Here is a 27385-nt window from a genome sequence, read left to right as displayed (position 1 = left end):
GCAAGTTTGGAAAGTATTTTTAAATTGCAGGAAAATATAGGTGTATCATGTGGCTGTTACCCTATTTGATTTTTGCTCTATTTTTTCCAGTAGAGAGTTGTTGCTTTTGCAGTTTGAAAAATATGATCCTACCTCCATAATTTGGGAAAAGCATGTGTGTACGTAATGTCTGAGACTTTATATAAAATAATTAGTCACTTGCATCATACATTACAGCAAAAGTTGTCAGAGGCTGCTTTGCTAGTCCTCACTCTGCCCTGTAAGCATCAGTGTCAGAAACAGCAAAAATGGTTCAGACAAAATGAAGGGTGAGCAATGTAGGTGTAACTTGCTTAACTTACTGGAGAGATTCATTAAGGGCAGGGAACTCTCATTGTAAACACACACATGATTTTGCCAGAGGCTTGTTTTAACTGTTAAATACAATGAGAATATTTCATGAGTTCTTTGTGTGATTACTTTTAACCAACTGCTAATTAAATTATTATGGTTTCAGCCCTCAACTATCCTGAAACTGCTTAATTCAAATATCTTGTATCTGATCAGGATGTTTCATTGCAGACTGTCTGGAATGATGTGCAAAAGATTAATAGATACCTTTTTTTTTTTTTAGTAGAAGTTGATGCATTTCCTAATGCAGTGTCCTAGACCTCAATAAATTCCTGATTTTGTGGTTTTTGGTTTTTTTTTTTGGTCAAGGTTCTCAGCTTTGTAGTGAAGCTTTGGTGGAGGGGAAGGCAGGGGCACAGAAAGTTAATCCATAAGACAAATTACCTTTGTCATGCACAATCCTTTATTTTTTTTTATTTATTTATTTAATTACTTAATGAAAAATTTAAGGATACGTGCCTGGTAATTTATGGAAATTAAGTATAATTAAATATTAAGAAATTATAAACAACATTTTGCATGATTACTTTAATTGTACATCTGTAGCTGTGATATAGGTACTTCTGTTTACAGCTTTTAGGTGTAATGAAAATGTTTCAAAGCATGGGAATGTTCTTTTATTGCAGTACTGAGTAAAGAGGTGTATTTCAATCCCCCTCCACAAATCAATATCCAAATGTAATACTGAGAGTCTGTAACATTTCTATATAATTATTATTGTGGCTTAATGAAGATTGCTCTCTTTTGTTCATGTGTGCAAGTAAAATATTTAGTTCATTTAAATTAAGATGAAATTGCAGTACTTTCAGAAAGTGCTGTGGGAGTAAGAAAGGGTTTGGTTGTTACAGGTTGTATTCTAAAGCCTGAAACTGGCTGAGCAGTTTAAGAATGTTAAAATCTCTGCTTCAGAAGCACTTCATATCCTTTCCAGTTAAAAAACTTTCCAGGAAGTTGTTGTGGTTTTGTTTGGGGTTTGCTTGTTTGTTTTTATTTTTCCTGATAAAGTTTTAAGGTTTGTTTTTCTCATTGATTGGGTAATAAAACTGAGCTGTTCCCATCTCTCTGCTGTAGACAGGTGACTCCTTTTGGCTTTCTGTACTTCCACAGTGACATCCCACACATTGCACAGCTGTTAGCTCACTGGGTGTTTCCTCATGTTGCACAGGGTACAAAAGATCCACTGTTTTTGACTGGTGTGACCTTCCCACCGGAATACCCCATCTATGAGGAAACTAAAATAAAACTGACAGTCTATGATGTCAAGGACAAATCCCAAGACACGGTAAGTGCTTTGCTTCATTCCTAGCACAGATCTTACTGAGGAGTAGGTTTCTTGCTGTGTTGTTGTTCTTTGGCTCTCATTAGCAAATTGGGGAAATGGGTTGTTGTAAAATGGGTTTTGTTGTTTTCTTGTGCCTAAAATCTGCTTTATTAGAGAATAGAGAAAGAGAGCCATGCACTTAAGATGGGCACTTTGCTATTGGCTGTTTAACTGGTTGCATGAGTCAGGACAGGTATTCCTGGCAAATAAAAGATTGCTCTGGTGTGCTTTTTGAGGGCAGAGAGCACATGGAATAGGCTGAGACTGCACCACTGTGAATAATTTTTCAGAAATATGTTTCTGATAATATTTTACTTACATGCACAAACCTGGATGACAGTAGAACCTGTAACTTGGGAGAGAGAGACTCATATTTTATTTCAATGTCTTGTGTGGTGATACCTGCAGCTTTTCTGTCGCTGCTTCTCTTATTGATTTGTAGCAGTCCAAGCTCTACAGTGTCACAGCTAAAGGTGAATCATTTGGGGTTCTGGTGTTGTACATTCTTGAATACAGAGTCAGCTTTTTATTCTTGGAAGTTACTCACTCGAGCTGATATATGGAGGTCAGTGGGACAATGAGTGATTTAACTGCCAAATACAGAGCTTGAGTGCCATTTTATGAGTTCCAGGTAATCTAAGGCAGCCTTACAGAGCTAGATGTCATCATAGGACCTATGGGAGATGTGTGTTTTTCTTCTGTGGCAGCTAGAGTCCAGCTGATAGCTTGCTCTTGGGCATCAAGAATGGCCCTTGACACCTGTATTTAATTAACTGAATTGCTCTTTATGTAGTTGGCACCCAGCATGATTAAAGCAAGTGCAGGCTTATGTTCTGACTGTATATGTGTTCATATCCATAAGAAGGAAATTAAAGGCACAATTTAAAGCTTGGGACTGTCTTTGATCTGCTTAGAAAAGTAAAGTTCTGTGTTTTGAGGACTCATAATTTTTCAGGCAGAAAATTATTGATCTATTTGTTTAAATTTTTGACCTTTGTGAGCCAACAGGTTGGTTCTGTCCCCTCATTGTGCTCTTCTATGGGAATGTGTGGAATATTTTAAACATGGAATCTGGATTTCTTCTCTCTTTAAGAATAACTGAGGAATGAACACCTATGTGTATTTTAAAATGTATATGATTTTAAATGTGGTAATGGATTAGGCTACAGGGGCTTAAAATGGGATCTGCTGTTTATTCAATAGTTGTCACCTGTGGACAGGTAACAGGCATTGAGTGAATGGTGTTGGACTTTGTCCTCCACTTCCAGTTTCATTCTGACTGACAGATGCTAAAAAATAATATCCTATCTGCAGGTGATAAAAGTGAACTGGATTCACAGTACTGTTCCCTGTACTACTGCTTTTCTAGCTCCAGGCTTCTCTACTGCCACTTATGCAGGACAAGATCTACCCTAGAGAATTAATATAATTTGATAAGCTTTTTGCAAACCTGTAAGAACTTTCTGTAACTGTTCCTTACAAGTGAAGTACAGGACTAGAGTCTCTCCCAGGGAGTGCCATTGATGTAGCTTGTAAATCATGAGAGAATACTTTTCTCTTTTGTCATAGCATTTATATTGTTCCTATGTGAAACATGCTAGATCTGTACTGTAGCATCTTTTTGTAGGGGAAAATATTAATCCCATCTCTGGGTTACATACATTTAACATTTTCTAACTCCTCAGCCATTCTAAAACTGGATGTAGGTAAGAAAAAATTAAATAAGATGTAAGACTTAAATCAAGGTGGGCTGCAGCATATGCCAGGCTACCCTGTTTACAGCTTCATTTGTGGCAATATTTGGACTTCTGTTTACATCCTAAAATCTCAGCAATGATAAAACTTGACTTTCTTTTCTCTAATTAGGTGGAAGCCATCACACTTTCCATTAATTTGGTTGACTTTTTTTCCAAGTCTGTTTATGTAGGTTCATAAAAGTCAGGTTGAAATGAGCTATAATTTGATATCATTACCAGCATTGCTGCAACAGCACAGACATCCATGCTTGCTTCACAGCCCAAGAAATTGGATGTGTCCTTTTGGCAGTAAAACTGCTCTGTGTGCTGTGGTGTCACAGTTGTGATTCTCCAGTCTACTGGCTTTCTTGCTCCTCAAAAAATTCTGCCACACATATTTTGGCTGCCAAATATAGTCCCACCATTCCTCCAAACAGACAGGTGATCCAGGGATGGAGGGGAATCCAGGCCTGCCAGGTATGCCCAGCTCTTCTAGGCTGTGCTCCAGAGCAGACACCAGCTCAAATAATTGGGCATTTATGGCAGAAATAAACCTTGGGTTTGACTGGGAGATACTTTGCAGAAATTGTGCTACAATAATAATTCCCACAGCATCAGAACTCTGCTACTGCTTGCCTCAGTTAAAAAGCTCAAAGTAGCTAATATCCCTTGTCACAAATATATACTTAAACTTTTCTTATTGCTCTTGTTGAAACTCTAAGAAGTGAGTTCTTGCATTAATTAAACTCAGCAGGATTTTACTGCCACAAATAGAAGACTGCAGAGAAGGCAGGGAAGGAGCAGTGAATGCATCACAGGGTAAAGTGTTTTCTTGGCTTTTGTGAAACCTGACTGTCTGTACAAGAGAATTAGCTCTCATTTTCAAATCTGCTGGATTTTTACTTTAATACAAGACTAACTAAATACTTCTTGGGTTGTGCACACAGGTCATAATATTCAAGTGAAAGAGGATGCTCCTCACTGAGAAACAACCAGAATTTATTTTTGGCCTTCTCTTTAAAAAAAAAAAAAATCTTGAAAATAACCTTTCCATGCTAGTGTTCCTGTACCAGAAAGCTGATAGCTACTGCACTCTTGCCTGTCATTTGACTTACATTATGTAAGATGTGTGGTTTAATTATATTGAAATACTGTGCAGCTGGGATCACATTCACTGTGCTTGACACACTGAATGTTCTGACTGCACTTCTCACTTTTTAAGCATCTCTGTCTGATGTTGATCATAATTATATCTTGGCTGTGTCAGACTTTCTGTAATTGAGGCTGTTTAATTTAATGAAAAGGAGGTTTTTGTTTTGACTAGTCTAAGTGATTAGTTGCTGTAAGTTTTCATGTAAATAGAAACTTTTAAGAAAGACTGTTATTCCCAGTTAACTTTGATATACTTAGAATAAAGTAGTTGGAATGCTTATGAAATATGTGTGAAGCCACACATACAGATCAGTGGGTAATGCCATATTATGAAAAATGTATAGTGACATCTGTTTCTACATCACAAAGATTTTTCTTCTCATATTGCCGTGAGCAGATTTATGTTTTGCTGGCTTGAGCTATGCTGTATTTAGGGTTTTAGAAACTTGGGTTTTGTTGTAATGCAGGGGCTGTACCTATTCTTTGTCATTGTCTAATAAGATCAGAATTATAGGCTTTTTAACTGTTCAAAAAATACCTCTGTCCCACTTTTGCACAAGCATGATGTTCTTACCTTTCTTATATGCATGCAGGTTAGCCCAGTTTGGTCTAGTAAGTTTTAGAGCTGAAAGTGAGTTGATTCTCTGGGAAATACTGCATAGCACGAGTCAGGCACCACTGCCACATGGCAGAGACACAGAATATACAAAGCTGATGGTTTTGTGTTACAGTGTGAGGAGTCTAGTGCCTAATCTGGGAGGCAGCAGCTCTGTGTTTGGAATATTTTTGTGTTAGGAACCTCACATCCAGTGAGTTGTGCTGCCTCTTATTCATCCACACATGGACAAGTGCTGGGACCAGAGGCACCAGAAATTTTCTCTACCTGCTGGGAGCTTTCTGTATCTTATCTTTGCATCACACCTTCTAAGATAATCTCCTTTGGATGGGTATCACTACTGGAATTCATGTGCAATACTGGAATACACAGCCACTCCAATGTTACCTCCTGTGAGCAAGGAGAAACTGGATATATAAAAGGCTGTTAAAATATTACATGTTTGACTGTCTGGTCTTACTATTTTTTTACTCCCAAATTTCGTCTTAATCATTGAGAATACAATTAGATTAAATTGATAATTTTAGAAGTAGTAGGGCTAGAAGTTCTCTTTTGGATATGGGAACATGTGTTGTAAAGTGGCAATTTTAGGTTACTTAGGCTTTAAATTACTTTTTTTTTTTTTAACTCTTGGGGTTTGAATCTTCTATTTAACCTGTTCACTAGGAATGAAATTCTGCAGAAGGTTTTGCCTTGTGTCTTTCTTGGTTTTTCAAGTGTCCCTGTTAGAACTGAATCCTGCTGGGGTGAGTGGAAAATGAAGCCTGTCCATCATGACAGAGAGAGCATTTTGAGTTTAGCTGTGAAGCCAAATCTGAAGTGACAGCATCCCATGTTCCCTCGTGGGCATTGATCCCTGTCACAGCACCACCATCCTGCAGTTTGGTCCTGGCTGCTTTGCCATCTCTGCTGGGCAGACACAGGGCTGGAACATTAGGAGTGCTGCAGAGCAGTGTGAAATGCATTAGCAGAGATAAATGTGAAACCTTGTTCCTCTCCTGCTCTCTGCCTGCACCAGAGTGCACTCAGTCCCTACCCCTGTGGACACTAAAAATACCAAAGCTGTTTCTCTTCAAAAACTGAAGCAAAGTGCTATACTTTGTTTAAAGAAAAAGCCACTTAAGTCTTGCCTTTCTCAGTTCAGTTCACTGCTGCCTCTGCAGGATTTGCAGAGAAATATTGCCTTAAATTAGAAACTCTTATTATCTCATTCTCCTTAACAGAGCAGTACTTTAGACTACTTCAGTCCTACTCACAGAAATACTTGCACTAAAGCTTTAGAAGTTCATGTTCTTCTTCAAAATCATCTATTTTTTTTCATAAATATATACTTGATGATATATTTCGTTTTCCTTTTGCATCAGACTGGATGTTCTTACTAAACATCATTATTAGGAGGAGAAGGAGAATGTTTTTTGATTCTTTGAGCCATTTGTGTGTCAAATCCACCTAAAGTATTATTGTCAGTCTTTCTCTGTATTTTTTAAGTCTTGGACACAAAAAGGGAAATTCAAACTACTAACTTTCCTTTGGGTTTATATTGATATAAATCCTTTCTTTGAAGTGGCTGAGGGTACAAAAAGGTTTCATCTATCTTAGTCTATCTGAAAGAGAATTGAGGATAAGTGTCAAGACTGGTAAAATTACAGGTATAGACTTCAAGTTCATTTGTGCCTCACCATTGAAAATGCAGTGGGAAGTTTTGGCTTTGCAAAAATCTTTCTCCCTTTGAAACTATCTACTACTTTTTCTCCTACCCTTTTTTAACTTTTTTTTTCTTCTTTTATTATTGAGTCAAACTCCTCCCTATTGCTATGTATTCAGGGAAAATTTTAACCTAGTGTTTGTTAATTTTCCATTTTCCTTTTCTACCAGCTCTGCCAATCAAATGCTACTGCTGCCTCACATCAGGCAAAGGTTTGTTCTGAGAGCTGACATTTGGGAAAAGATTTGTAAAAGTACCTAGCAATGAGACCACTGGTATTCTCTAAAAGGTTGCCTTGATAATTTCTCAGAAAGAAAGGAGCAAATTAGTAACTTATAACATTTTCCTGTAGAGTTAATTTTAATCAGCAAAGAATTTCAGTAACATAGGCATGATTGTTGCAGTCTCTGTAGCACTGCCTTAAAATCTTGCAAATATATCATTCTTGTATGTCCTTCATTGCTCTGCCCCTCACTAGATTAGCACAGAACATATCAGACTATCAAATCCAAGGTGGCTTTTGCACTGCCCTGTCGTTTCTGAAGATGACTTTTAATGTTCAAGGGGCACATGCCTGGTATGGAAGGCTGGGATGTTTTCCTCTGAAATGTGTGCTGCAGCAAATAGAGCAAACAGAGCATGGCACAGGGTTTCTGTGGTCAGTGTGGAACAAGCTGGCTGTGAAAACATGACCTCAAGTTGTAGAATTTGCTTCTGTCCTTTGAGGGTTGATCTGCTTTCCCTCCCAGTGCCTGTGATGCTGACACCCCCTGGACAAGGCACTGGAGGAGCTGCTTCTCAGGAGGGATGGCTGGTACTGCAGCTCTCATGGGGAGCCTGCAGGGATGAAGGATTTCATTGAGCTAAAAGCAGCAACGTGGAAATGTCTGGGTCATTTCAAGGATAAGATTTCTTTGTTCTTATTGCAAATTTTATGTTTATTGTGATGTGAATGATCAGTTCTTCCAGCTCAGATGTGTGGGTACCCAGATATCAGCTGGTCTTGCCATTAAAATCTGGGGCAAAGAAGGCACTAAGTACCTCAAACTGTTCCTTGTCCTTTGTCTCTGTGTGCCTCTGCATCCCTTAAATATCAGGTTCTCCTTAGCCCTCCTTTTTTTAGTTAATGTATTTATAGAAACATTTGTTGCTGTCTTTTATGGCAGAAGCCAAATGAAGTTCCAAATGGCCTTTGGTCTCTCTAATTTTCTCCCTGCATGAGCCAGTGGAATCCTTGCAGTCCTCCTGCATGCTTTCCCTGTCTTCCAAGAGACATAAGCTCTCTTTTTCTCCCGGAGTTCCAGCCAAAGCTCTTTGCTCATCCAGTCTTGTTCCCCACCAGCAGGTCTCTTGGCATAGGGGGCTGGCTGCTCCTGTGTGTTTAAGATTTTGTGATCAATGTCCATCCTTCCTGGACCCCTTTGCTCCTCAAGACTGCCACCCAAGGGACTCTGGTAACCACATTCCCAAACAGGCTAAACCTTGCCCTCTGAAAGTCCAAGCTGGCTGTTCTGCTGACTCTCTTCCCTTTTCTGAGACCTGAAAACTCATCATTTTGTGATCACTGTGCCCAAGGCAGCCCCCAACCAATGCATCACCACCAGTGCTCCTCTGTTCACAAAAAACAGGTCCAGTGAGGTGCCCTCCCTGGTTGGCTCATTCACCAGCTGTGTCAGGAATGCCTCTTTCCACATTCCAGGAATCTCCTGCACCCTTTCCTCTCTGCTGGGTTGAATTTCCTGCAGGTATCTGGGAAGTTGAAGTCCCACCATGAGAACGAGGAATACTCATGTGTGACTTCTCCCAGCACTTTGTCCATCTCTTAATCCTGGTTCAGTGGTCTCTCTGTCTTGTTGCCCTTCCCTCAGTCCTTTCTTGTAAGCACCTAACCCTATAGTCACCATCAATAAGCTCTAGACAATCAGAACCTCCCTAATACACAGTGCTACCCCACCACCTCTCCTTCCTTGCTTATTCCTTCTGAAGGGTTTGAAGACATTGGTAGATATTACACCCTTTGTAGAGACTGATGTAAAACAGAGCCAAGTATCCAATAAGGATTGAAAATATGAAAAGAAAGGTGTATGGAGCAGTGGTAAGTCTGCTCTTGCTTTTGTGGTGTGAAAGCAGGCACTCAAAGGTTAGAAACAGATTTTCTTTCTTTGGAGGTTTTGAGGTGTGTGTTCTGTGAAATTGAAAAGAGCAAATTCAATTGCTAGAACAGATTTTTCTTTCTCTACCATGTGCCTCACCAAAGTGTCTTTTACAGTTATGGCCATGCTTGTACCAGTAAATGTTTGTGTTTGAAACTTTGTACTTAAAAACTAAAGCTGAGTGAATAATTCTATTAAAAATTACATTAGAAACAAGTGCATTAGATGTAATGTGAGACTTTATCTTCTTGAGCAAATTTTTGCTAGAAGAGCATAGAAAATTGCCCTGAGTAAACTAGTTAAATGTTTTGTATTATGCTGTATTTTAAATATTTGATGAATAAACTTGAAAGGCTTCTGTAATCATTTAGTATTTCCAGCGTTGTTAGAAATGCATGTATCATTGAATTTTACAGTAATCAAAGACTCTTTATATAATCATTATGCAGTATTTTACAGAAACAAATTCCCATGTGGCTGAAATTCTCCATGCTGGCTTTCTTTATGCCAGAAACGAGGATTTTGTTTTGATCTGTTCTTTTTGTCCTGTTCACCATGGCATCTGTTATCACAAAGGAAGGGCAAAAATATTTGCCTTTTAGCATACATTCTTTAAGGATCTGTTTGCAGTTTGCATAGTGATGGCCAGAAAGCCAGGAGAACAAAGGACAAATGCAGTCTGTAGTCAAAATTTAGTGAATGTGGTCCTCTCAAAATCTCAGCAGCATAAATGTGAGTGAACATTATTAACAGCAACAATTGTGGACCCAAGGTTTCAGTGTACAGAGCAGTTACTGCATTGAACAGAGCATCAGCTGCTTTGTAGCATTCTGGCATTCTGAGATGTCCTTTCACTGAGGAGTAAACTGACTTCCCTTGCCTTGAATTTGTTACTTTTTGGTGAGATAATGGATTATAAACAAGGACTCACTGGCACAGTGACATTAGTTATGTTTCTATTTAGTCTTCTTGGTCTATGGCTTTTTTTCCCACCCTTTGGATGAGAATTTAGTGCATTTTGTTCCACCTCCCCTCTGTCCCCCTCCTCCCACCCAAGTTCTTCTCATTACAATCATTGTATTTTTAAAGCAACAATAGTTGAAGACTTACCATATAGCTGTTGATGTTTATCCTTGCAAATTTATCATCCTTAAATCCTTTGCCATATCCACAGTCTCACTAGTGTCAAATGAAAAAGGTTGAAATCACAACTATCTAAACCACTTCAATAAGATTTCAATTTTCTTTTTTTTTTTTCCTCTTTTTTTTTCCTGCTTCAGTTCAGAGTAGGGAACAGTATGACTTGGTGTTTTACTGGGTTTTTCTACCCTAGCTTTCCCTGCAGGCTTCAGCATATTTCAGTAAGGCACAGCATTTAAGGCATAACCAATGTAATGGCTCATAGAGCTATCAAGGTAACCCAGAGCAGAAAACAAAGATGTCAATTAGCAAAGACTGTTCTATCAGCTTTGTCTGTAAAACACCTGAGCCCCCTTCAAGTGTAATTCAGAGGGCTCTCACTGGAGAAGGAATAGAGAAATATATTTTGTCTCTAAGTTGATAAGCAGGCATGTCATACATGTCAGGAATAGAAAAGGAGTAGAACTTCTGCATCGTTCTTGTGACAAAAAGGAAGGTTTTGAGAGTGTGTATGATACATTAGTCTGAATTGATACCTGACTTGACAACCCCTTCTGGTGGAAGCTGAACTCTTCTTGCTTCATGTATCTCACTGTTACAAGTGGTTGTCTACATCGCTCAGGTGTTTGGTTCTAAGGTAAGACTGGGCTTTTGTCACTGTATTTTTAGTGAAAGAAAATCACTGCTTCTCTATGGAGTACAAGTCTGGGTCTATTAGCACAAAATTCTGCATTTATAACTGTCTTAGAAGTTTGTCTCTACTATTTCCACCAAAATCTGGCAGCAGTAGCAGCTGAGGCAGCATTGTATCACAGATCTTTAGTTTTGTTTTCCCTCCTTTACTCTTCAGCAGTTTTACTGGGTGTATTAGAAGTGCATTGAGAGTTACAAGCTAATTCCTTTCATTGCAACAGCATCTGCACTGTGACCAGTTGTATGTAGGTATGTTTTGTCTTAAAATGCAGATCCATAAGTTTGTGTTGGGGAAAAATAATTTCTCTGTTGAGAACCCTTCAGACAGGGTTGTTTGCTTTGAACAGAAATTTTGTATCATAAGGGACAAATGTCATTTTTTTTTCCTGTAGAAGGCAGCAGTTAGTGTGTTTTTGGGATGCTTGGAAGGCTTGAATTTTGACACACAGCTGCCTCAGTGAAATCAAACACTGAGGTCCTTGATTTGTTATAGCTGTAGATTCTCACTGCCTCTGTTCCTGGGGAATAACTTGGCAGCTTTTCAAAAAGAAGTAATTGTAAGGCTCTTGCTAAAGAAATTATCTCTGAATGTGGAAGCTCTGGACAGTTACTGCCCAATTATTGCTACCCTGTTCTGAAATAACATCACCCCTGTGAGACAAGGAAGTTTCTGAATAATTAACTGGGTCCAAATTGCTTTCAGACTTGGGTGTGACAGAAGACTGTCCTTGCAGTATAAATTAAAGTATAAGGGACATATACCCAATTTCACTGAGAGACTTCTTGAGAGACTTTTTTCTGTGTACACACAATACACTGTGACAGTCATGTCCAAAGTTTCATTGCCCATTAAGACAACCTTGACATTATCAGCTAGCAATCCTTTCCTGGTGAATAAATCTGTCTGGACTTAGAATTAGCCCTGCACAGAGTATTTGATAGTAGGGCAGGGGTGTATTCCTTTTCTCTGCTCCTTTCTTCATGTTCCTCAGGCAGTAACTCAGTGACCCCTGGAAAAGGCTCCTGTAGGAGGGACCACAGGGCCAAAAGTTCTCATGTCTGTTTTCAGACAGGTGAGACCTCATAATCAGCAGTACATTCAATATAAAGACAAAAAGCCTGTTGACTCCAGTTGCATTAAACTCCAGATGAATTAAGATACTGGCATTCTGAACATCTAAAAGGTTCCTCAAAATCCATGAGATATCTATCGAGGGAGTTGAAGAGACAATAACAAGAAGTGAAAGAGTGTTACTTAGTTTGAAAAAGCAAATAATTATTTGCCTTGGTTTTGGTTTGTTTCCCTCCTTTTCCTGCCAGTTCATTTTGTTCCAGATTTGCAGTTTGGTTTCCCTGCTAGGTGTGCAGCCTGTTTTGTATGCTCAGGAGGGACCATGCTGTTTATTTAATGTTTCTGAAACTCTTAGATGAAGCTGCTCCTAGAGTTACCTGAACTTTTTTTTCACTTTTAGTTAAGACAAATTGGATGTATCCTTTAAACTACTAGAGACTATAAGTCCTTTACACAGGAAAAAAACCTGCAAATTCAGGTTATTTAGGCAGAGTAATTCTTTCCTCTTAGGATCTGAACTCTAGCTTAAGTAACATAAATATTCTGGGTTGTCACTCTCCTCTTTAAGAGAAATTGTCAGGAAATTTGTATTTACTATATTTGTACCTGTGATATAATCACAGTGAATCTTATGAGACTGCATAGCTCAGACATTTCTTTTGATTAGGTCATAATTATTGATGTCTTTGAATTATTAAAAAAGGAATGGGCAATAAATTCTTTGCTTCTTTAGTGAGTGGCTGTCATCCATAACAGTTTATTGAGATGCTGTAAGTTAACCTGCACAGCATGATACTTCACAATCAATTAAAGTGGAAGTGGTTGGTTCTGACTTGGGGAATTCAGCACTGTACGCCCTGTCTGTTTAATTCTAGTTTTTTTGTATCCTGGTACTTTCCATAACTGAGGTTGCTCTGTCTGAAACCAGATACAGTAAGGTTTTTTCCCATGATGATGGCAATTTGTTTAGTATGGGTCTAGAAACTGGGAAAAAATATTAAATTTTTCACAAATTGCATAGCTTTATTACAGATAAAAAGCTAAGTTTTATTCTACAGTCTATAGTCTATTTTCTTTATTCTACAAAGAAAAGCAAACATGTTTTTGTAGGTGATTTTAATATTTGTTATGACTTGTAAATAAGAGATGATAAAACTAAGCATGTGTGGTTTGGCAGTGTGCAGATGTTTTCCTTTACACTTTTCCCCACTAAGTGATGACAGCACAAGGATTTGAACTGCAGTTAAACAAAATTTATGTTGAAAATTGGCTTCTAAGACAACCTCTGGACTGGGGAAAAGATATGCTTTGCTGTAATATCCTGTAGTCCTTCTCTACTGATATCCAGACCTAGAAACCTGGGAGGAGAAATGTGGTGAGTGTCTGGCCAGCATCCCAACACAAAATGCAGAGTGCAAGGCAGATGCTAAGAAAAATCTTAAGGGCCTAGATGGGATTTAGAGGACCAACCTAATAGTGCCTAGCAAAGTAGATCCATCATTGCTCTCTTAGATGTGTGCTCTCACCATGCTAAATTGCTTTTTTGACTGTTCTGTTCCTTGTCTGCTGAAATTTGATTTTGGCTCGGGATGAGGGGAGGATGGGAAGCAGCTGGCAAAATAAAATAATTAATAGTGATGTGATGGGAGGGAAGTCCTGGGGAAGTTCATATTCAGAGAGAAAGAGGTTGAATTACAAGATATGGTAAAACTTTAAGCTAAATAGCCCACACCATTCTGTCTCAGGTTTGCATTTAATTAGAGCTGGATTTGTTTGCCTGCAAATAGAGCTGGATCTCTGAAACAAGCTTCAAGTCCTCATTCCTTTGATATTTGCTACTGGAAAGGGTAATGATATATGTAGGGCATGGGAAGGAGTTACTGGAGAGATAACCCTGAATACTGTGGAGCCTTAAGATGACACATCTTTGCCTTTGAGATGGTAGTGAAAAATACAGAATTAGCTAAAATATTAATATTGCAAAGACTCAAGTATTGTGTGAGGTAAGTACAAGGCTCAGGTTAAATGAAGGAGACTGCAGGTTCTCATACAGTTGCTTTGCTAATCCAAAGTTCATGTAATTACATTGTATACCTGTAGTTCATGTTATTGTAGTGTAAACCTGCTCACTTTTGTTTTCTGGGCCTAAAGCACAGGAGTTTAAGTAACACTGTTATTGTCATTTGTTTCCACAGTTGCCAATATTGTAACATTGGCTATAATCAACTCTTTGTGATGTTGAGGTTAGGGAAAAAAAATTGTTTCCAACTCTATAAACATGGAACTTAGAGCATTAGTAACTAAAACAACTGCAAGTAAAGTGCATGTTTCATTATCCTTGGAAAAAGTATCCAATGTATGCTGATATTACTAGAAAGTGCAATATGATGAGTTTTGCAAGTGTGTTTCTTAATATCTTAAAAACATGTTCAGAAATTGTCTAGTGTGTGTGCCTACACCAAAATAGTAATTTTAGGTACTTTATTTCATTTTATTTGTGGTTTCTCATATATATGATGTATTCATGTCTTGTTCAGGATTAGCCCTGCAAAGTATAAGATAAAGCCTTCAATACTTTATTAAAGTAATTTAATTTTTCAATGAAATATTTAAGTTGGCTTTTCCAAAGAAGGAAACATTGTCATTACCATTAAACTAATGTAATAATACTGCATTATTATTAGCAGTTATTTTAAGCAGATAATCACTTTCTCCTAAATTAGCCTCTGCTGTTACTGTAAGGCCATTCACCTCTAATGACACCTCACCTTCCTGGAGAACACAGTGGTTAATGGGGCATTTGCTTTGGCTCATATTTCTAAAATGCTTTCATTTTCTTGTCTTCCATGAAATTTAGACTATTTTGAAAGGTGATATTATACAAAGCAGATTTAAAATGTTTGGAATAAAATTCCAAGAGTGTTCACCTGGTGTGTTTGATTTCTCTTGAATTAGGTTTGTTTGGTTTGATTGGGGGATGGTTATAGGGGGAAAAGGGACTGTTTCTAGTACTATCCTTGGTCTGATGGTACTTTAAACTTGCTGGGTCTAGCTGGCTGGATGAGTCAAAATTTCCACATGGCATAATTCCTGGAGCTTGAGCTGGCAGGGAGTCTGCAGGCAGGGTTCTGCTCACAGCCTGGAATATAGGTCAGTGTCTCAGCAACCACAGCACTGCAGGAGACAGGCTGAAATCCTGAAAGGTGCATGTATTTACATGAAGGTTTCACTTTTTGGAAGGCAGCTTTAGTTGTTTCTTTTTAATCTCTCACTCCTTCTCCTGGTTTTCAGATCAGTAAGGAGATCACATATAGGTGGGTTATTTTCTAGGCTAAGTGGAAAGATTGGAGTTTGCACCCCAGAGCAGTGTGTGCTGTTTAGTGCTCTTTTTTCCTGTGTGCTGTTTCTAGAGTCAATATTAACAAAGTCCTAGGGAAGATGAAAACAATCTACACTGAAATCGTGAATAGCATTGAAGCTCTGCTACAAATTAATAGAGCAGTTCCTATTTATGCAGGAGGAATTTTACCTGTATTTAGAGTCATGCAGTCTTAGAAAAGGTGCTACTTTTTGAGGTATGTTTTCTTCAGGATGTTTAAAGGAAAAAGCTGGAATGTAGGCTACAGTGTCAGGTATCTTTATTTGCTTTTTTGTTTTGGTTTGTGTTTTTTCTCTTTCTAAATCTATAAAGTTCTTGTTACTGCTGATCAAGTTCACTGTTTCTCCTTAACCTTTCAATTTTTAGGGAAGGAAGCTGAAATAGGGCTTGTATTGTTAAATTTGGTTAGGTTCAGATGCAGAGTTGCAAGTGTATGAGTTGTGTAAATCAATCCTTTTCTCTAATGTCTGTGTCTGGAAGTAGAAATGATGTGGACTGCAGTATTTCTCTGGTGGTGTCACTTGAAACACAGAGTAGTTTGCAACCTGTACTGAGTGTTCCCATTTCTCTCTTCTGAGAGTTTTGTGAAAGTGTTACTGCTCACAACATTTTGATACTTAATCATAATTCACAGAAATTTATTTCCTGAAAAAATAGTTGTGCGTATAAGGATAGTGACTGCCCTGTTAATCTGAAAAAATCTGCATGTCTAACCCTTGTTTTTGAAATAAAAGCAGTATTGTGCCAGGGAAATAGAGCCTCTTGTCCTGTGGGAAATAATTTCTACATGGAAAGAGAGAGAGACTTAAAATTAAATTAAGTGCTCTAATCACAGGAGTTAACAATGCTGTGACCAAGACCCAGCAACACTACAAGGCTGGAACATAAGAGCTGCAGTCACACCTTACTGCAGGTGCTGGGAGGCTTTAGACAGGCAGGTTTGAGTCAAGAGCAGGGCTGGAGCACAAGGATGCAGAGCTCCATTTCAGGACTAAACCCCCACCATGGGCAAGGATGTGTTGAAGTAAAATGCTGCAGGAATGAGTGATGACACTGTGCTTAACTGAATTCTCCTGGCAGTCTTACAGATATGATTAATTGCAGAAGCTTTTGTGGCTGAAAATAATGTTTGCAGTGTGTGTGTACAAGCTGCATTTCCTTCCCAGGAGCTGTTAGTATTTTGACAATGTTTGAATTGAACATTGGATGTAATTTAACTCTGAAAGTTTCTTCCTAATGAAAATTTTCTTTGCAGTAAATGTACATGAAAATTTTCCTAATTACATCTCTCCAGAACTTATATTTGAATTCAGGATTTTCAGAAATAATGGAATTTTTAATCAGTCTGTCCTTATTTGGAACTGAAAGGAAATTTGTTGAAAAAAAGCGAAGAGAAAAAGGAAGAGTGGATGTCTCACTGATTTTCATGGAAATTGTTAAAATTGCTATGAGCTTTTGATGTTGATTGTGGTGCTTGCTGTTGGAGTTCCCATCTCTCAGTTCCAGAAACTTGGAGAGTCAGTTCAATTATCAAACCTGTTTGCCAAGGCCACCCCAGCAACTTCTGGTGTTTGACTGTTGCAAAAAACTTCACCAAAGGATTTCAGACAGCCTTGTTCCCTCTGCTGACAAACTTACAGATTTCTGAGAAGTGCCTTAAAAATAAGTTTCTTTTCAATGGCTTTATTTGTGACATCCTCTGTTCCATGGTCCTACCATGTTTGTCTCTTAAAGCACAACACATCATACCCTTGAACAAAAGAACTTTTTGGCATAAATTTCACTGAATATCATTCATTCACTTGACTGCTGCAAAGATAGTTGATTCTTACGTAATTTTCATTCACCTTTAGAATTAGAGTTCTGTAATTTGTGATAGGTTCTGTTGGATGTTGCCATTTGTTACTTTTTATCTTTTAGCATAGATCTACCACAAAGAAAAAAAGGCAGTTTATCCTGTAGGACAAACTTATTTCCTTAATAGAGAATACAAGTAACCTACTTAGACTGTAGATGTTACTACTTACATGCTGTTGTAGCCTTTGGGGAAATCATAGCTTATACACTGGGCTGGAAAAAAACTGAAAGGTCTGGAATGGTACTGCATTGTCTAAGGTGATTTTTAAGAGTGAAACATGAGTTGTAAAGGTTTTCATTTTTTTCTCCATGTTAGAACTTCTGCTGTAGCTGAAGAGTATGTTAGGCTTATAGGTTGATTTTATAAAGGTGTTCAGAGTGGAGATACTTACACACATGAACATGTCAGTGGGCTGCTCAATGGATAGACATCCAATTCCCCATTTTTTAAGCTATTTGAGGTACTTTTTTTTTAGCCTCGTGTACTTCCTCAGGCACTTTTAAATCTGCTTGAAGAAATCTGTCAGCACCTTTTTCAGACTCCCTGTACATCTGAAAAATGTGACCCCAACTTCTCCAGATGGTGTCCACCAGAGTATTTCTGTTAGAATAGTATGTCACACAACCTACCTACACAAAGCAATATGCTCCATAAACTCTAAAGAGAAAGACCAAGTACCTTTCCAAGAATTAATTAATCAGGCCTTCAGATCAGACCTGCTCTTAACAGTTGTCTTCAGTGGGAAAATAGAGAGCTCTCCCCTACAATCAGACAGGGGATGGGGGAAAGAATTCCTTGCCTTACACAGTGGGATATGTTTTCAGGGATTTTTTGGGCAGTCTGGAAAAGAGATGTACCTGTGTCCAGTCCTTGTCTTGGTGATTATTCTGCTCAACTGAGTTGAAGAAATTCAGTTATAATGGTTTAAATGCCCTTAAAAAAAGAGGGGAAGGAACCCAGGTTTTAATGCAGTTGCAGCAGGTATCTGTACAATGAGACAAATGCTCTGAGGAGTGAAAATCAGGTAGGAGCAGGAGTGTCTTTGGAATGTGGAACCTGGAAACCCATGTCTGGCAGGCTCATAGACAACCAGCAGCATGGCATTGAGATAAATGTTTTTCAGAAGAAAAGATGCCATAACTGTAATGAGGTGGTAATTCAGCAGAACAGTTTCTACTGAAATAGTTTGGACTGAATTCCAAAATATTACTGATGTAGTTTCCTTCAAATTTCTATTGGGAAACTGAGTAAGCCTAGTCTCAGTTGTTTACCTTTCTTTGTATTTGAACACACAGATGGTTGCTATAACATAATTTTGTCTTTTATGTGGCAAAATGGAATTTTTATAAATAAAAGGGGTCAAAAAGCTAAATAAATTTTGCTTCAATCTCCCTTTTTTTTTTTTTTTTTTTTTTTAGTGAAAAACTTAGCAGTAAAGCCCTTAAACTGAGATATGAATATGTCTTCATCACTCCTGTTCTTACTGTCATAAGAAAGTCTGTAAAAGCTGTGATCCTTTGCTTCTAAATCTTTGTTATAGAGGACCACTGAAAAGGAAGTTAGGTGTTTAATACAGCAATGAGAGTACATTTAGGAAATTTCAGCTCTGTCAGCAAGTCTTTTCTAAATTCCTATTCTCCTGGGGGATTTCTTTGGCAAAGAGATTGTCTTCAGGCTAAATATATAACGATTTAAGGCTGAAGTATATGAAGATTTTGATACAGGCACCTCTTATTCTGACAATGTGAATATATGTAATTATGAATATTTTTAAAGTTAATTTTAAAAGTAGTTGTTTTTCAGTTCACAAATGTGATGGTTTGGTTTGGAAGAGGTTCTTGGGCTGGGTTAGTTTTGTGGGAGATTTTTCTTATTGGTTTGAGGGTTTTTTATGGTTCTTATTGTTCATTTTAAGAAATTTGGAGGAATAGGCTAAGGAGTAGGAATGAGGAAAGTTGTGTGTGGGCTAATATACTGATCCTGTGCTAATATGGATATATGTAATTAGCACAGCAATACTGTAGCTGTTTCAAGCAGGTCAATGCTCATACTCATTTATGCACCTCAGGACACAGGAATTTGGGGTTCTTTGAAGCTGTCCCACTGAATACTGAATGTACACAGGCCAGGTGGTTAAAAACTGTGACAGCTTCATACTGAATATCTCTGCTCTGGTCCAGAATAGCAGTCATAGTCCCCAGGGCAGTGCAGGCATAGTAGCAGTCATGGAGTGGCCAAAAGAATTTGAGAGGAATACAGCCCAAAGGAAACTTGCAATTTTTCAATTACATTCAAAGATACGGTCTTTTAGAGGATATTATTTGGTGAAGTTGAAGATTAATCTTTTTCTGAAAGAGAAAGAATCATGCTGAGTTGCAAGGGGATCTGTTGTTTAAATAATTTTGTTATTATTTAGTCTTCAGACAGTGACTTTTATCTATTTTATCAGTGTGTGCTAAGAATGTCTTTTTTTGTACACATGGATCAGGGCAATCCCAAGCAGAAATGTAGGCTGGATAGAGAATGGATTGAGAACAGCCCTGCCTAGAGGGACTTGGAGATGCTGGTGCAGGAGAGGCTGGGCTTGACCCAGCCATGAGCACTCAGTCCAGAGAGCCAAACGTGTCCTGGGATTATCCAGAGCACTGTGGGCAGCAGGGGAGGGAGGGAGAGGATTCTGCCCCTCTGCTCTGCTGTTCTGCACCCAGCTCTGGGCCCTCAGCATGGACCTGTTGGAGTGGGTCCAGAGGAGGTCACAGAGACAGTGAGAGGGCTGGGACTCCTCTCCTATGGAGACAAGCTGAGGGAGTTGGGGTTGGGCAGGAGCTGTGGCTCTTGGAGCACCTTCCAGGGGTGCCTACAAGAGAGCTGGAGAGGGACTCTTTACAAGGGCATGGAATGGTAGGACAAGGAGGAATGGCTTCACTCTGAAAGACAGCAGGTTTAAATTAGATATTAGGTATAAATTCTTCCTTGTGAAGGGGGTGAGACGCTGAAATAGATTTTCTAGAGAAGCTGTGGATGCTCCATCCCTGGAAGTGTTCAAGGCTAGGCTGGATGGGGTTTGAGCAACCTGGACTTGTGGAAAGTGTCCCTGCCCATGGCAGGTGGGTAGGAATGAGACATTTTTCATGTGCCTTTTGACTCAAACAACTCGATGATTCTATGAAATATAAGTGAGAACATTAAATTGGAGAGCCACTGCCCTTCTCCAGTTTCCAACAGCCTAGTTTTAAAGTCTGAGCAACGCTGCTTTAAATATCTCCCTTTCCTTTGATGCCAGTGCACCATTTATTTAAATATTCACACCTCCTTTAAGCTGTTCTGTTCTAATGCTAAATAAATTTCAAATATTGCAGTTTTCATACCAATATTTCATTCTGTATTCTTAGCAGCATTTTTAATCCTGTTTCTTGAATGTGAATGGCAAGTGTTCACAGTATTGCTGATAAACAAAATAGCTTTCCTGTTGTATCTGAAAAACATAATTGTATTTTTTTTCCAAAGTTGTTGATTCCTGATACTAAGCCTGCTTATTCCTGATATGCTTAATTCTTTCTGCCACCGTGTTTTCTGAACTGACATGCTTCCAGCACATAGAGGAAGTGCTGGTTGTTACTATTGAATGCATTGCCTTGTACTTAATACGTTTATATTTCTGTTACTCATCTCTTCCATGTGTAATTCCTTCTGTAGCCCATTGCGGTTTTGCTTGTTACAGATTGTGCCTTTTAAATTTCATTATAAAGCTTCTACAACTTTTGCTGCAGCGTTGAGTGAAAACCTGAAATGAAATTATCCCTGCCACTGAATCTCAAGGAAATCTCCTTACTGTTTCAGCTCTACATTTCCTGATTAGCCAGTCTGTTAATCTCTCTAATTCCTTTCCAACTCAGTAAGAATTTTTGAAAAGGCGCTATATCAAATGCCTTGTTGAAGTCCAGAAGATAAGAGCTGCTGCATTTCCTTTGTCTAGACAAGCACTTATCTTTTTGAAGGGAAATAAATTAGTCTGCTTGATCTCCTCTTAATGAACACATGCATTTTTCTAATAAGAATATATAGTGTATGTATCTATATATATTGTGACAATCATCAGAACTAGTCACACAGTCAGTGAATGCAAAATCATGATCAAGTCTTAAATTACTGGCAATGTCTAGAATAACAGGCAGCTTATAGTAAGATACCAGCTAGATCACAGACAGTCCCTGTCATGCTACTGATGTTGGAGATGTTAAACTATAGAGGGCACAAAATACTCTGAACTGATGGGACTTGAGGAAAAGGAAGATCCAGAAGTGCATTAACAACAGTCTGAATCCTAACTGGTGGAATTCTGGAGTGGTGAGTGTTTATTGTTTGTATTTCTTTAGCTTATTTGAGGGGCTTGATATCTATGAGATCTTTCTGACATGTGAAGATTTGTTTTTAGTCTTAAGTTTCTAATATGCAGGGTTAATTCTGGGATTTCTATTTTATATTAATTGATTTATATTCCTAAATACTTTGCATATCACTCACTGTTTTGGTTTTTGTTTTACACTGGGATAATGCCTACCGTACATTATTTTGTAAAGTGTTTCTGACTGCAACTTTAAATCTATTTGGATCTCAGCCAATAGATTTGGTGTGTAGGTGAGGTGAGTTGAACAAAACCAAAACATGCTGCTACATGTCACTGTCTTAGATTTTTCCCCTTTTCAGTTTTAGGTTATTTAGTCAGCTTTAGTGTTAACATTGAGCTAGAATAGTGTATCAGAAATAGTGCAGATTTCTTTGAAACACAGGATTGCCTTCATTGTTGAAAGTCAGGTAGCTAGAAGGTGTCTTTCAGACAGTCTTAACCCTAAGTTGTTGTATTGAAATAATAGAACTGTAAAGATTACACTTAGTTCACCTACATTTGAGATACTTCTAGCATGAGCATTTTAAACTTTCATGACATAACTTTTTAATAAGCTCAGAAAATACCTCAGTATCTGCAGAAAAATACATTTTATGAGGTCATAATTGCATGATTTTTTTGTCTTTAGCAAGGAGTTGTTTTTCATGAAGAAAATGTGTTACAAGTTCTAGGTAAATGTCTGGTGTGAAGAATTTCTCATTTGAAGTTTTGGAGTTCTCAAAAGACAGATTTTACTCTTGTATTTCAAGGCAAGAATGGGTCAATTTTATTCAGAGGTAAACTCAGCTGCTTAGAAAACAGACTCCTGAATTTTCAACCCCATTCAAGAGAATGTCTTCCCCTTTGCCTTGTTAGTGAGAGAATCTTTTCCATGGAAGAAGCAGCACTGAAATAACAAAACTCTTGAGATGGGGTTGAGAGCACAGACCAACAAATCATTGTAATAATTTATATTATGATTTAACATTGTGCACCTAATCTGAACTAGATGTACTAGATATTGCAACATAACCAAATTCTGTTCTCCCCCCTCTGCTCTCCCCCCATTCTGTTAAGCCATTTTAAGCTATGTAAATACCACATTTTTCTATCTATTAAAGTAAAAAATTACCATTTGGTTTAATTTCAAAGGTGTGCTTTAATTATTTTTTCCCCTCCCTAGATCATCCTTTATAGACCCAAAGCCCCTGGTTTTGCAGTAGTGTTACTTCAGTGACCTAGGTTTGCTTTTAATTCACATTTGTGTAGCTAGGAGCAGCCCTTAATTGTTTTAAGCTGTATCTGGTTTGCAAAAAGCATGAAACATTTATATTCATGTTTGTAAATCATCTGTTTAACTGTGCATTTTTCATTGCACATTGCTGTTTCCCCATTAAGAATAATTTTTTTTGTTCAAATTTTTTTTTTCTCACAAAATGGCTGCCATACAGCATCTGTCTGGATCCATTTCCCTAGGAGCTATCTTGGTGAAAGGGCTATTCAGATTAACTATTTCACAGTTAATTAAAATGATACCATAATTTTGTCCTTTTTGTTATGGTCTAGAAATTCTCAAGTTTTGCCATTAATTTCTCGTCTCCTTTTCAGCTTATTCTTTTCTTTTGCTAACTTTAAATTTGTCATTAAAAACCCATCCTTAAAGTACTGGTTAAGTAGTAAAACTAGTTATGTAGCTGTGACTAGTTTTACTGTTTGAGGTTGTAAAAGGTGGTTAAGCAACCAGGGCTCTTCCAACGATTTCACATTGGTCTGTCTTCTGTCCTTAGCACCCAAACTGTTCTTGAGAACAAGAAGATGCTCATAGCTCTGGGAGGGCCCTTGTGCTTGGCTAGCAGTGTTTCTAAATCCTCTGAGGGGATAAATCACTGGAGTAGGGTGCTGGATGAGATGTCCCTGAATAGCCTGGCTGTTCATGGAGCTCTGCCCAGCTGGATTGTGTGGCTGGCACATGTGGCTTTTTGGGATGGTTTCAACTAGGTCTTGGACTCTGAACAGATATTAACACAGTGCAGTGGTTAGAATAGATAAATGTGATCCTTAGGGGAAGATCCCCCAGCTGTGAAGGGAAGAAGGAAGCTGAGTAATTCTGTGTGGAAAGGGAGATAAAAAACTGTGTTCTTAATTTTTGCCCCAGGCTTACTGTGTTATCACAGGCAAGTCACAAATATTTGATTTCTGTTCTGCAGAATATTTTTTCTTTTGCAAAATTACCCCCAGTGCATGCGATTAAATATATTTGGATACATTGCTAGGAGCAGTGAGCCATGTAACTAAGCAAGCACCACTGTAGTGGCTGGGTAGAGGGGAGCTTCTGCCTCAATAAAGTAATGGAAACACCTAAGTATTTTACTGAGAAATGCCTGGGATATTACAGAGTTAACTTTCTCTTTTAACAGAAGACAATGTAAAAAAACCAGGCTCCTTCCATCCCTGTACCCTTTTTTATTTTCTAGCAATATTTGGATGCAAGGAAGCTCTCTTTTTTAATAAAATCCTTTACTTTACAAGAAGTAGACCTTCTTGTCACTAGATTTGAATAGCGGAATACTGAGAAGCTTAGAACTATTTGGAGTCTTTAATACACTACTCTCTGTCTGGTTTGGATGTCACCACATGCTGTTGATGGGGTTTGGAATGTCCCAAAAGCTTCAGTTCTTTGCTCTTGATTAAAGGCTACCCCAGCTTTCAGACACTACTGATAGCTACTCTGGTATTAGACATCTGCATTCTAACTTAGTAGAAAAACAAAGTTTCTTCCTTGGGATGTCAGAGGGCTGCAGTGGCATTAGAATTTATTTTTCATCCTGGTGCAACAACCTATTTGCACTTGGTCAGACATAATTTTTTCACTTCTTCACAAAACCAGCGTGCATTCCACTGCCAAAGGCACTTTCTGACTCCAGTGAGGAGTTCTGTAGCAGCACTGCTCATGCCTCTTGTAAAAGTATCACTCATTTTCTTTAGCTAAATTCCTCATAAGTAATTTGTGCTATCTCTGGAGGTCTTGGGCTGTGTGAGAAGGCCAAGTTACTAATTTTGCCCCTAACTCTTTTGTGTGCAGAGTTCTGACCAGAATGGAGCCAAGAATGCCATAATTTAAAACAGTTTCTCACTTTAATGTGTTTGTTTTTTTCTTCTTTTTCTTTCTCAAACATGTGTATAAGTACACAGTGATAAAGGCAGAAGAAACAGACTCTTTTAATGCTTTTGTAGCTAGAGTTCATCTGTCTACCTGAAATGAGCTGGGATCCAAAGCTGCTTTGCCATAGCTTCTCAGTTTATTAACCCTTTTTTTCAGGGGCAGATATACTGGGGTTGGAGTTCCATGGAATATTACTGTGTGTGATGAACAGGAACATGATTTGAGCTGGCATGTCATTTAGTTACCTAACTGAGCTGCCTTTAATTTAAATGTTGCTGTGTGTAACCTTCACTGAAATATTTTGTGTTGTCCTACTTTGCTGCCAGTCAGCCTCTGGGGGCTTCACCTTGATTATTTACTGCAGCTTGTTTTCACTTATTTTGAATGTGGTGTTGCTTATTTTATTATGCAAATAAGTGGAGATGTTTTTAAATTTTTTTTTTTTTTAAATTTGAGATGTAGGTGTCAGGCTTTCCTGATCTATTGTACAGGAATTACTGAAATTTGCAGGAGTACAAAGCCATTTGTGAATAAATTTATTTCATACATGGAGAGAATAAATCTTATTCTCTGTAAGTAAAGGGCAGGAAAGTCAGGACTAAATTACAGACAATCACTAAGTGGAGTCTGATGTGTGTGTGTCTCTTCATGGAAAGTGACATATATTAAGTGCAGAAATTATTTGCACAAGAAAGAATTTCTGTGGAATCCTATTAAAAGTGCTGGTATATAACACCCAGGAATATGCTTGCCAATGTTATGGTGAGTATTAAAAGAGTCAAAAGATATGTGAACTTGGATAATTTTGAATTTGAACCTCTGCAGATTGCGTTTGTAAAGGCATTAATATAAAAAAGCTGTGAATGTGGGAGTTTGGAAAAGCAGAGATGACTTTCCTTTGTGACCTGAACTTGGTGACCAATGAACTGGCTGCTCCAAGTCAAGCACAGATCCTAGTTTGGTTTCTGGTTGCTAAAAAAAGACCAAGATATATTCAGAAAAGAGTAAAGCCCTTTTCTGGGTTCAGTGTAACCATGCTGACTCCTAGTGTCTCGAGCAAGTGAATGTGCTGTGCTGGCCCCGTGCCACAGGGCAGCCTTTATCTGTGCCCTGCAGGCACAAGGAATTATTTTGTCTGATGATTCATGGGTTGCCAGCAGAACAGGGTTTATGAAGAATGTATTCAAACTGTTTGCTATCAGCATAGGATGTGGGAAATTTAGGGGAGAAAAAAAGTGAGAGGAAAAAATACTGCTGCTAATACAATTGAACTGCGTAACTGGAAGTGGCTTTTGTTGTTGCTTTTCTATATGAAGGCAGTGCTGGAAGCAAACTGGGCTTCTGCTCAGGAAGTTTGGTTTTCTTAAATGATGTTCACTAGGCACTGATGCTTATCTTCACAGAGAAATTTGCAAGGCAAAATGGCAGTCAGCCTGCAGATTTTCTTTCTTGGAAAGTGGAATTTGCTCAGATGACACTGTGCTTATGTCTTTGAGATGGAACAAGAATAGTAGCTCTGCCCTTGAGAGATATTTAGCATCTGCAACACAGTAGATGAACAAAAGGTTAAAACATGAATAATTCTCTGTCATTTCAAAGACCATTTTTTAGCAGGGGGAAAAAAAAAATCTTCCAGATTTCACTTTTTGAATTTTTTTTTTTTTTCTTTTTGGTGGTTGTGTTTTTGTTCTTGCTTTCCTGAAGTTTATTTTTTTTATTGTGGATGGTAGCTATAGTACTGGCAGGAGCTCTCTTGTGTGTAGGCACTTGTCAAATGAAGTGCATGATTATAAAATAATCTTCAATCCACGCAGAAGGATTAGTAGGAATTTTTTGGTCACAGATCTAATGATACTTATCATGATGCTGACACTTCCAGCTGCTGCCTCTTAACATTGTCTCTGGAAGAACCAAGTTTTTCTGATTATATGTTATGGATAACTGGCATTTTTCAGTAGAAACTGAAGTTAGAAGTAAGATAGGTTCTGTCATCTGGAAAAACTTGGAAGATATGTACCAAAAAGTAGTCCTTCAGCAGCAGTGTGCCTTTTCCTAAGGCTTCTACCAGCTGTGTTCACAAATAAAACTTCTAAAGGGGAAATGTTATTTTTTTTTTTAAAGGCATTTCTTTGCCTAAGTTTCCTTTTTATGCCTATAATATAAAAAAGGGTAATGCATTTAACTTTTGTTTCATACACCAGTGGTAAAACTTCATAATGACTTAGACAAAAAGGAAACTTCTGCAATGAACTTCATTATTAAATTCTTGGTAGTGAAGAATGGAAAAGAGTAAAAGTTTGGCATACCAGCAAAGAAAACTTTCTGTTCATGAGAGTCCAGAAATCCTGAAAAAATGCTTATGATGTGGGATCCATATTAGAGCTTCCCTCTGCAGAGCCTTGCACATCCCTGTAATCAGCTCATTGTTAGGGAGTGAAAATCATTCTCTCTTCCAGGAGAAAAAGATCTGAGGAAGCAAATGCACCTCAGTTGCATGATTTTTGAAGAAAAGAAGGATCTGGATGTTTTATGAGTATTGTGGAGTCTGATTTCTCTCTGACAGAGGCTGAAAATACCATTTTTTGTGTCTTCTTGTGAGTGATGGTGAGGAATTAAGGGA

General features: G+C 38.2%; 1 protein-coding gene across 2 annotated transcripts in view; it reads left to right on the top strand.

Moving 5' to 3' along the window:
• Positions 1–27385, top strand: part of INPP4B (inositol polyphosphate-4-phosphatase type II B) — a 285764-nt gene that overhangs the window by 128071 nt on the left and 130308 nt on the right. For both annotated transcript variants that reach the window (XM_056490189.1, XM_056490188.1), the window contains one exon: positions 1556–1672. In XM_056490189.1, the coding sequence (XP_056346164.1) occupies positions 1556–1672 (117 nt within the window). The remainder of the gene's footprint in view (positions 1–1555; positions 1673–27385) is intronic.

Source organism: Oenanthe melanoleuca, chromosome 4, assembly GCF_029582105.1.
Source record: "Oenanthe melanoleuca isolate GR-GAL-2019-014 chromosome 4, OMel1.0, whole genome shotgun sequence".
NCBI lineage: Eukaryota > Metazoa > Chordata > Aves > Passeriformes > Muscicapidae > Oenanthe > Oenanthe melanoleuca.
The sequence above is the reverse complement of the archived record's forward strand: the minus strand, read 5'-3'. Positions and strand labels throughout refer to the sequence as shown.